General features: G+C 38.6%; 1 protein-coding gene across 3 annotated transcripts; it reads left to right on the top strand.

The window, feature by feature from the left end:
* The first annotated feature begins 176 nt into the window (after nucleotides 1-176).
* Nucleotides 177-10,704, top strand: LOC109081254. Of its 3 annotated transcripts, none has more exons than XM_042713260.1 (18): nucleotides 177-710; nucleotides 915-989; nucleotides 1,216-1,429; nucleotides 2,110-2,626; nucleotides 2,771-2,877; nucleotides 2,998-3,043; nucleotides 3,122-3,261; nucleotides 3,386-3,449; nucleotides 3,685-3,794; nucleotides 3,879-3,942; nucleotides 4,559-4,689; nucleotides 8,727-8,790; nucleotides 8,874-8,941; nucleotides 9,081-9,179; nucleotides 9,276-9,383; nucleotides 9,480-9,774; nucleotides 9,970-10,145; nucleotides 10,237-10,704. In XM_042713260.1, exons 2-18 carry the CDS (start codon nucleotides 934-936, stop codon nucleotides 10,309-10,311), a joined length of 2,334 nt encoding a protein of 777 aa, XP_042569194.1. In that variant the 5' UTR covers nucleotides 177-710; nucleotides 915-933; the 3' UTR covers nucleotides 10,312-10,704. The 3 variants fall into 3 exon arrangements, with proteins under 3 accessions (XP_042569194.1, XP_042569193.1, XP_042569195.1); XM_042713259.1 differs by having other exon boundaries at nucleotides 177-724; XM_042713261.1 differs by lacking the exons at nucleotides 177-710; nucleotides 915-989 and adding an exon at nucleotides 1,912-1,975 and having other exon boundaries at nucleotides 1,298-1,429; nucleotides 10,237-10,702.
* The last annotated feature ends 593 nt before the right edge of the window (nucleotides 10,705-11,297 follow it).

The raw sequence follows: 11,297 nt of genomic DNA, 5'->3' as shown, positions 1-11,297 counted from the left end.
ATCTCTTCTTTATTAATTGTGTGAATTTTAGCATTTATTTATCTTTGAACCATGTTCTTGTCGGTTAAAGTTCATTTTGAACAATTAATGTTGATCACAGTTCCTCTCAGGGTTTATTTTGTATCGAATATCATTTTGATAGAATCGTTTAAAAAGAGCAACAGTAGTGTTAGGAGTTCACATTCTTGACCACTTAAAAACCAAGTCAAATTTGAACCCATTTAATATTTAGAATTGGACTTTGTCTTTTGCTAGTGTCACCACCTTTGGTTTTTGAAACGGCTTGAGCAGATTTTTCCAAATGACCTCTATTAAAAGATATTTGTAAAAAAAAATTGTTTGCACTTTTGTCATTATAAGCCTGTTTTCGTCTGCATTGCAAGTGTCTCTCACGTGCTTAGTGGGTCAACTCCACATTTACCCGCGAGTTTCAGACGTTAAAAATATGAATCCATGGAAATGGAATGAACAGCACAAACGGGATTTAAAGCCACATCTCCGTTGCCATAATAGGCAGTCAATGTCAGTCAGCGATTGGCGGATGCCGCGTCTCCGTCAGCCAGTCAAAATGCGCGCTTTATACAAACTACTCCGGAAGACAGCACACTAGTGTTGTTTTCCAGCCTGGGCCAGGGTACAGTGGCTTGGTGTGGAAAGTCCTGTAGCTTGAAAACAGCATAAAAAGCTGCAGTTTTTGAATATAGGTCTTGGTATGTATGAGTAGGTTAGTAAAAATATATAACTACCGTCTTACTCACATTGTATATGACTTTATACATAACAACTAGGTAACGTAACTCAAAGAGTTTGTGTATTAGCAGATAACTGACGCTGTACACCGCTATAGTTATATAGTAGTGAGGTTTTTAATGATTGAGCGAACAGTTCTTTGTTAAGGAACGTCTTGTTTATAGGCACTGTACCCCTGTCGAGATGCCGTCCCCAAACACTCTGAGACCCCAGAACAGAAGTCAGCGGGATCATGCAGGGTGAGTGAACTCATATTTTACCCCCTAATTTGCAGTACTGTCATGGATTTGATATCACCTTGCTCAATTTTCGAATAATTCATTAGTCATTTTTGTCCTTTAAAAAAAATAAAAATAATAATAAGCAGTTTAATAACTGAATATTTCATGTAAGTATCAGAACTGAATAATTTTACATTGATGCTATTTAGTTGATTTCTGAACCATTTTTTTTCAATGCCATTAGGATCTTGAAGCATCAAGAGTTGAAGACAAAAAGTGCTTCCTCTAAAAGAGGATGTGAGAATTTGGACCCCAGTGCCTCTCCTGAAACTGGAAAAGGAGTCAGTAAACTCAAAGGTGTCAGCAGGCTTCCAGTCCTTGCCAAATCTCTGCAACCAGCTCTAAGTGAGCTCTCCCAAAATCCCAGTTACAACAGATGGGAACAGAGGGCTCTTACAGTAAGGATACCACAAAAGTGTTATTTTAGTATTATTTATATACTAATTTTTTTAATTAATATTATTAGAAGTCGTGGCCTAGTGGTTAGAGAGTTTGACTCCTAACCCTAGGTTTGTGGGTTCGAGTCTCAGGCCGGCAATACCACGACTGAGGTGCCCTTGAGCAAGGCACCGAACCCCCAACTGCTCCCCGGGCACCGCGGCATAAATGGCTGCCCACTGCTCCGGGTGTGTGTTCATGATGTGTGTGTGTGTGTTCACTGCTCTGTGTGTGCACTTTGGATGGGTTAAATGCAGAGCACAAATTCTGAGTATGGGTCACCATACTTGGCTGTATGTCACTTTCACTCACTTCACTTAGAATATTACAATTACCTTGAATTTTTCATATTAATTTTTGTAATGTTTTAGTAATGTGATTTTGACATTTATTTTATTTTTTTAAATTTCTATATATCTTTAATTCATTCTTTTCATTTCAGTTTTAGTAATTTTAGTACTTAAACTAATGAAAAATTAGAGCTGTTTCCTAGGCCACTACCTGAAGTAAGTTTAAGTTCTAATTCTAATATTTACATTTTTATTTCAGCTTTGTTTTGAATACCAAAAATGATTTTTAATAGTTTTAGTTAACAGTTACTACACTGTGACGTATTGATTTATTTTTCATTTGTCTTCAGAGTAAAGCTCAGAAAAAAAGGATCTGCACCAGACCTGTTCCTTTCAATCTGTCTCACTCACACGCACACAATCAGAGAGAAACAGCCATTCCTCTAGGAAAAGCGGCCCTGGCGACTTCTACCCGACTAACACCAGGGGCAAAAGTGAGGAACTTGAATCAAAGTGCCAAAACTGAAACTTCAAGTAATAAAGCTATGACAGCAAGTGTCCTCAGGGCTCAGGCTAACAAATCACATCAGGTGCAGCCTGGTAGTCATGTAGAATATGTGGCATCAAATAAAGACTCCAGTGATGTTCACCCACCTTCACATGAATCCGGATGCTGCAGTCACACTGATTTAAGTTCACGTTTAGGTAGCATCACTCTTGTACAATCTAAGATTTCTGAAGACTCAGGTTTGAGTCATTTATGTAAAACTTCACTCAATAAAGTGGATGTTGATTCTGATAATCAAGCACCAAAGGACAAATACTGTCTCCCAACAACAACAACACAAAGCCATGTAATCACTAAAGGTGAGTGACCTAATATCAGATCTTTTCTTATTGTGTCAGTGTTCAAGTTCGATCTCAACAGTGTTCATATATATATTTTTTTTTAATTTAGCCGCTGGTTGTTTATAAGTAATGTTTGTTAATATGAGTCAAATCTTTCATCAGCTGTGCACAATGTCCTCCCATGTGAGGGATCGAGTGCTGTTGGAGCACAATGCATGATGCCACGTGTATCTACCTGCCCCCCTGGACCAGGAACCTTCAATAATCTGGTTAGAAATTGTAGATCTTGGTAATAAAACCAAAGTGTTTACTGACCCTTCATGATGATCATGACAGCTGTCTTTTCAGTCTAGTATGTGCTCTGGTGCTCATGTATTTTGATCTTGTAGCCTCAAAGAGTTGTGAAGAAGAGTCATGGCGTTGATATCATCGCAGGTTAGTTCCTTTTCAAAAACTCAAACTTTTCTCATTGATTATAGACTGTAAGCTTTTTCTTTCTCCTATCATCTCAAGACAAAGTTGGGCTGTTTTACCCTGACCCATCAGCTCTACGTAGTATTCTACAGAGTGATGGAATGAGTCTCGGGGAGCACGTTGGATCAACACCCAGAGTATCAACTTGTCCTACTGGCAGAGGAACCTCTGTTTATTCTGTGAGTCCATTCTATAGTCCAATGTCCCTTCACACGTTGATATTGATATTTTACTTCTGAGTGGACCGTTTAGGCAGAATAAGTTGTGAGAACTGATTGTTAATTGCTACATTGTCCACCTCAGGCTCAAAGAGTACCTGCCAAAAAGACTCAAAAAGAAGCTCCAGCAGAGGCAAAAAGCCCTACAAGTATGTATTATTACAATTTACAATTACATTTTTTTTTTTTAAACAATTCATTCCTAAAGATGATTTTTCAACAGCCATTACTCCATTCAGGATTCTTCGATGAATAGAAAGTGCCCCAAAAAAAAAAAAAAAAAAACTCACACTAAACTGTTTGAATGAAACGAATAAAGAGTTTAAGAGAGATTAAGACTTAACAAATTGTGTTCGTTAATCTGTGTATGGTTTGTGCCTGCAGGAAGTGCCTTCTCTCCTGATCCATCAGCGCTCCGTGGTATTCTACAGATCAGTGGAACAACACCTCATGCACCAACCAGCCTTACTGGCAGAGCAACTTCTGTTTACTCTGTAATGCCCAGTCACATTTGCTGTCTTAACATTTGAATTTTGAATGCTAAAAAAATAAGGTTTGAAATACCTTGTTCAATTTAGGCTCAAAGAGTGCCAGTTAGGAAACCTCAAACAGACGATTCAGCAGCTGTCAAAGTTTCTGCAGGTAATCTAGCCCATTTATTTTGCATTAAATGAAGTGTATACACTTCCGCTCAAATCAATACTTTTATTTAACATGGATACATTAAATGCATCACAAGTGACAGTAATGATATTTAAAATTGTATAAAAGATTTCTATTTCAAATAAATGCTGTTCTTTTGAACTTTTCTATTCAAAGAATCCTGAAAAAAATGTATCATGGTTTCCACAAAAATATTAAGCAGCACACCTGTTTTCAACACTAATAATAAATATTTTTTTCTTGAGCCACAAATCAGCATATTAGAATGATTTCTGAAGGATTGTGATACTAAACTGCAGTAATGACTGCTAAAAATTCAGCTTTGCCATCACAGGAATAAATTACATTTAAAAAAAATTAAATATTTATTTTCAATTGTAATATTTCACAGTATTACTACTTTTACTGCATTTTGATCAAATAAATGCAGCTATGTTGGGCATAGAAGATTTCCTTCATGACCCCAAACTTTTGAACTCCAGTGTATTCTGATATGTTACAGCACCATTTACAGACTATGTGTTATTATGCAGTGCTTGTTCCCCCCATAAGGTTGATATGAATGTCATGTGATTCAAAAATAATTTTTCCTTAGGAAATGGTGTGTCCTTCTCCCCTGACCCTGCGGCCCTGCGCAGTATTCTACTGAATGAAGGTGTGAGGGCTGGTGGAGCAACACCCAGAGTTTCCACCTGTCCCACTGGCAGAGGAACTTCCATTTATTCTGTGAGTCTGCTCAGATGGATTCATTTACATTTATTTATTTGGCAAATGCTTTTATCCAAAGCGACTTACAGCTGAGGAATACAACAAGAGTAAAAGCGAGGACAGGAAGGGATAAAGAAATAAGAGAATAGAAAAAGTGAAGGCGTATTATTTTTTATTTATAAGAGAGGAAACGGTTAGATGCTCACAGGAAAAAAAAATAGTTTTTAATAAGTTTTCAGTTATTTCTTGAAGATTGTGAGGGATTCGGCTGTTCGGATGGCGTCATTCCACCAACAGGGTACGGTGAAAGGAAACGTCCTTGAGAGTGATTTTATGCCTCTCTGCGATGGGACCACGAGCTGCTCATTTGGTATGGTGAAAGAAAACATCCTAGAGAGTGATTTTGTGCCTGTGTGCGATGGGACCATGAGCTGCTCATTTAATGTGGAAGTTTTATGCCTCATCTGAAGATGAGAAGCAGTGTGACATGTTCTCTCTTGGGCTCATTGAAAACAAGATGTGCTGCTACATTCTGATTCATTTGCAGTGGTCTGATTGCATCAGTTAGATTTCAGTGGTGTGGTTTATTGATTTATTCCAGCCTAGAAGCAGTGTGACATGTTCAGAAGTGGAAGTGTCTGCTGATGTTATGTAGTGCCCAAATCATGCTGTTTTTGGAATATGGCTTTAAAGCTGATCATCAAGGTCAGCACCCCAAGTTTCCTGGCAGAACCAATGATATTATGCATTGATGAGCCGTTGCATGGTAAAGAGATGTACTGAAGCAGTGCTGGGAAGATGAGAAGCTCGTCTTTGCCTGTTTGAGTTCCAGCTGATGTTTGATCCAAACAAGATGTGTGCTGCTAGCATTTCTGGATTCTGGTTTGCAGTGAGCTGAGTGTCATGCATCAGTTAGTAGGTCCAGCCACAAAAAGTATTGCAATACATATTGTCCATGCCAATAGAAATGATTGAATTGGGAAAAACCATGTGCCTGAATGAGAGGTTAGTGAAGTGATCCCATTGATCAAAAAGTTGGGACCTGATTGTTATGTAGTGCAAACAATCATATATTTTTTGGAATATGATCAAATGTTTTGCCAAAAGCTCAGCTGAGATCATCATTCCAAAAAGTTGGACAGGTACCCCGGAAAAGTTAAATTCATATAAGGGCTGGAGGACCTCAATGAGATTGTCATTGATGGGTATAAAAGAGCCTCCAGAGTGGCAGTCTCTCTCAGAAGGATGGTAAACTGGTGCTGCAGTCATCAAAAGTTCCACCAAGCAGTTAACTTTGGTGTTTATATCTGATGGGGTGGCTGGGAAGATGAGAAGCTCTGTCTTTGCCAGTTTGAGACAATTTCCATGGGTGATCTCATGTTCAGTGTCATCCATGCCATCACCCATCTTCACATTATCATAGACACAAAGGCTCAGTGCCTGAGTTTATCTGAGCAGGGTCATTCTATTGTTGGATCATCTGGTTACCTCAAAATGAGATTGGTAGAGCTGAGTGATCATCACTGTGGCATAGCAGTGGTGCAAAGAGTTTGAAGTTAAAAGTGCATAATATCATCCAAAAAAGAATGAACAATCTCTGTGCAATACAAGGCCGGAAAACCATACTGGATGCTCGTCGTGATCTTCGGGTCCTTAGACGGCACTGCATCACATACAGGAATGCTACAGTAATGGAAATCACAACATGGGCTCAGGAATACTTCCAGAAACGTGAACACAATCCACCGTGCTATTCACCGTTGCCGGCTAAAACTCTATAGGTCAAAAAGAAGGTATAAACATGATCCAGAAGCGCAGGCGTTTTCTCTGGGCCAAGGCTCATTTAAAAATGGATGTGGTAAAGTGGAAAACAAATTTTGATTTGTCTGGACCACAGAACTGAAGTTCTTTTTGGAAAACTGGGACGCATGTCATCCAGACTAAAGAGGACAAGGACAAGTTGTTATGAGCGCTCAGTTCAGAAGCCTGCATCTCTGATGGTATGGGGTTGCATGAGTGCGTGTGGCATTGGCAGCTTACACATCTGGAAAGGCACCATCAATGCTGAAAGGTATATCCAAGTTCTAGAATAAAATATGCTCCCATCCAGACGTCCTCTCTTTCAGGGAAGACCTTGCATTTTCTAACATGACAAAGCCAGACCACATACTGCATCAATTACAACATCATGGCTGTGTAGAAGAAGGATCCGTGTACTGAAATGGCCAGCCTGCAGTCCAGATCTTTCACCCATAGAAAACATTTGCACCACCTAGAGCCTGATCATAATAGAGGGAAGATGCGACAAAGAAGACCTAAGACAGTTGAGCAACTAGAAGCCTGTATTAGACAAGAATGGGACAACATTCCTATTCCTAAACTTGAGCAACTTGTCTCCTCGGTCCCTAGATGTTTGGAGACTGTTATAAAAAAGAAGAGGGGATGCCACACAGTGGTAAACATGGCCTTGTCCCAACTTTTTTGAGATGTTGATGCCATGAAATTTAAAATCAACTTATTTTTTTTCCCTTAAAATGATACATTTTCTCAGTTTAAATACATTTGATATGTCATCTATGTTGTATTCTGAATAAAATATTGAAATTTGAAACTTCCACATCATTGCATTCCGTTTTTATTCACAATTTGTGTACAGTGTCCCAACTTTTTTGGAATCGGGTTTGTATATAGAGAAGGTAAGGAGCCCAAGAACTGATCCCTGAGGAACCCCAGTGACCAGTTGATGTCATTTGGATACTTCTCCAAGACACCATGAAGGACCTACCTGTGAGGTAAGACTCAAACCAATGGAGTGCAGTTCCGGTGATGCCCAGCGATGAGAGGGTGGACAGAGGGATTTGATGATTAACAGTGTCGAACACAACAGATTGATCTAGAAAAAAAGAACTGAAGATTTCAACTCGGCTCTTGCACTCCATAGCACTTCAGTGACTGACAGTAGAGCTGCACAATTATGACAAAAATCTTAATTGTCGATTATTCCCTTGAAATTGTAATTGTGATTATTGATTACAATTACATTGAATGATGTTCATACCATTGTTTAAAGCAACTGCATGCCATATTTTTATATGAAAATAAACAAGCTGAAAACACTCTTCCTGAAAAACTTGTTTTTATTGCTTTTATATTTAATTATGAAATGTTTGTTTTGCTTTTGATTGGTTTCTTCTTTAAATAAAAAGAGTAAAAAAAAAATATAGCATTAAGCCTCATGTTACTAAAACTGAAATTAAAACAATGAAAAAACCCTTAAGATAACCTGTAGAAAGAAAAAAAACACATCTTAAGCGCACAGAATGAAATAAGTGGACTTTAAACGATTAATTGCCTCTTTGAATGATTACGTAATTGTGGCATCCGTAATTGTAATCACAATTAGAAATTTGATTAATTGTGCAGCCCTAACTGACAGCAAGGCAGTTTTAGTTCAATGGCCACTTTTTAATCCAGATTGGTTATTGTCCTGCTGGTTGTTCTGTCAGAGGAAGGAAGACACTTGGTTGAACACAACGCATTCAAGTGATTTTACTATGAACGGGAAAAGAGAAACAGGCCTGTAGCTTTCAATAAGTGAGGTCTCTAGTGTAGATTTTTAAGCAGTGGGGTTACCCGAGCCTGCTTGAATACGGTAGGAAAAATGCCTGTGAGAACAGATGTGTTGATGCGTGTGAGTTAAGTCAGAAGTGCAGGGGAAATAGATTGAAAGAGATGTGAGGTGATGGTGTCTAGAGGACAGGTGGTAGGGTGACTGGAGAGGATAAGTTTAGAGGCTTCATCTTCTGTAAGAGGAGAGAAGATGGTCAGCTGTGTGATTGTTTGCTGTGAGTTCCTGGCTGAGTGGAGCTGAGACCTGACTGCTGTTGGATGTGGTTTTGTTTATGAAGTAATTAGCAACAACGTCTGCTGTTAGAGAGGTGGTGGGAGGTGGCGGAGGGGGACAAAGGAAAGTATTGGATGTTTTGAAGCGATTCAAATTCCAATTGTGTGCCATAATGGAGGTGTTTTGAATCATGCGATTTTCTTTATTTTAGGCCCAGAGAGTTCCAGTGACGAAAAATAAGCCTGAAGTCGTTGCAGCAGCAACATCATCTCAGTGTAAGTTTGAATCTCCAGTGCTTCTTTCTATTCAACTTCATGTTTTCATCCCTGTAAACCACTGTTTCTCTGCTGTGGTGCAGGTGCAAATAGAACACCAGTGATGAAATGGACACCACAGCGGATCGCAAACACCAAACCACAGTCAATGGTGAGTGTTCTCTTGTCTTGTCTCATTGTTTTGTACAGTGTCCATTGGCATAAAGCCGTTTTAATTCAAGTGTGTGTGTGATTGTTCTGTTTTGAAACTATTTGTATCCCAGGTTTATGTTTGCTGTTTCCATTTACAGAGGAAGCTTTGTACTGCCCAAAAGATGTCCAGTTTAAGGGGCTCCCCAGGTTTGCATGAAGCCCACAACCCCAGCACTGGACTCTTGGTGTGCCAGAAGGTAAAACAGTCCCATAATACAGAACCCTTTTAATTTCTTACTTGATCTGCATAATTAAATGTCAGGTTAACACTGGGAGTTGAATGTGTTATATAGAGGGAGGATGTCGTTCAAAGGTTATTTGAGGATCAAGAGCAGATGGATGATGACCAGATAGACCAAGATGACATCACTTCACAACAGTTACTGAACAGCCATCAAACTGTACGATTGATTTTACTCGAAAACATTAATTTATGCATCACTGATCAATTTCTTGATGGCCTAAAAGTAATCTCACATGATCTTCTCTTCATGCAGACTGAAGCGCAGTCAACAATTAAAGAAAATTCAGATTCAAAAAGTTGTCACACTAAGAACGAAGGCAAGAAAACAGCTCAGCCTTTCATACAAGCAGCACACAGAGGGTCAGTCATTGTTTTCTCATCAAGCCAAAGACTTTCAGATACTCTGAAGACACCTGGGACAGGTGACCCTCTGCAGCTCTTTGACAGCCAGCTTACATCCCATAATGCACTACTACTACAATCAGACCAAAGCAATGGATCACAGATCAATCCCAGCGTAGACCTCCCTAAACAAAGCCAATCAAAAGGTAAGCATTCCATCCAAAGTGAAACTAATATTAACCTTTATTTCTATTTTCTTGTAACATGCAGTGCTGAAAATGACCATTTCTGTCCAGTGTTGTAATTAATGATGCTTAAGCAGATATTTTAAACATACTTGAAAATTTAAGCATTTGTATTAGTGCATACTGCATTAAATGCGTTTCCACACTTGTCTGTAGCTCCTATTGTCATGCACTCTACCACTGTGTCTGCTCTGCGGCGGCATCATACTCCTCTGGAAGAGATGTTTCTGGATGAGGAATGTGCTACGTATACTTCTCGCCTGCTGTCCTGCCCACTGCAGCCCCGCTGTGGCAACCCGGTAGCTGCCACACTTCTGTTTCAGGACTCTACAGTGAGTGATCATTGTGTTTTGAATTGTGCTTACTAAACCGGTTGTCAAGGTGAATAGCTGTTAATACATCTTATCTCTGTATTCTCCACAGTGTTTTTTACCCATTGGCCTGTCCTCTCCTGTACGTCTGAGTCCTGTCCCTTCAGGTTCCTCTGTCAGAGCATAAAGGGAGATGTCCCACAACACACTGCACATGTCAGTCTGTGTATGTAAGACTGTCTGAAACAGTATTTCTAGTTGCAGTTTTGATACAGTAAGATGTATCTGGCTACAGATTCTACAAGCAGCAGAGTCTTGGATAGACACAATATTTGGTGGGATTCAATGTTGACAATGTAACTCAATGCAAAATCTCTAAATACTGAACACTTTGAGCATTTTTACACTGAACTTGTCACTGACTGGAAACACTGTGCGCTTTCCGCTTGTCTCTTGTATGAAGTGTATAATAAATGTATATATAAACATAGTTTTACATAAATATTTGTGATTTTTTTTTTATTTGTAATTTTTTTTCCTGAATTATACTATTGCAATGTTGTAGATGTCCTTCATGCAATCGTTTAATATTATTTGGTGCTGGAGCTTTGAAACACTAAGATATCAGATGTAATTTTTATTTAAAATTCATTAAGGGTATTCTTATTTTGAAGAGTTTTTTTTAATCATTATATAAAAGTATATTATATTATGTGATAGTTATATGAATTATAATTATATTGGTTTTGTCAAAAAACACATTTAAATAAATTAATACAAATAAAAAAAAAATATTAAATTTAATAATTCAATAAATTATTATAAATATTCAAATAAAACATGACTTTATGTAACATTGAAGACATGACAAACTTGATATTTAGGTTTTTTCTTATTAAGCATGTAACCTTTGCTGTGTAATTCAAGTTGATACTTTATATTTAGCTGAGTCGGGGTGTCCGACTGACGCTTCTGTGTTTGTGAAATTAAATCAAGGGGCCTTGCTTTGAGAGATGGTGCAAGCACTTCTTTCATTTGCCTCCTTTTCCTATTCCCTTTGCCACCAATTTCTGGAATACCTGAACCATCCAGTGCTAACATAAACACAGCTAGGGTTGATCCGACAAAGATGGGGGTCGGACGGGCCATTGCTGTACTGACATCAGGTGGTGA

This window comes from Cyprinus carpio, chromosome A23 (genome assembly GCF_018340385.1).
Source record: "Cyprinus carpio isolate SPL01 chromosome A23, ASM1834038v1, whole genome shotgun sequence".
Lineage (NCBI taxonomy): Eukaryota > Metazoa > Chordata > Actinopteri > Cypriniformes > Cyprinidae > Cyprinus > Cyprinus carpio.
The sequence above is the reverse complement of the archived record's forward strand: the minus strand, read 5'-3'. Positions and strand labels throughout refer to the sequence as shown.

Coding starts and splice junctions, on each gene's coding strand:
- LOC109081254 (XM_042713259.1), top strand. Junction 8,791..8,873: donor AGCAGCAACATCATCTCAGT/GTAAGTTTGAAT, acceptor GCTGTGGTGCAG/GTGCAAATAGAACACCAGTG. Junction 9,180..9,275: donor GACTCTTGGTGTGCCAGAAG/GTAAAACAGTCC, acceptor TGTGTTATATAG/AGGGAGGATGTCGTTCAAAG.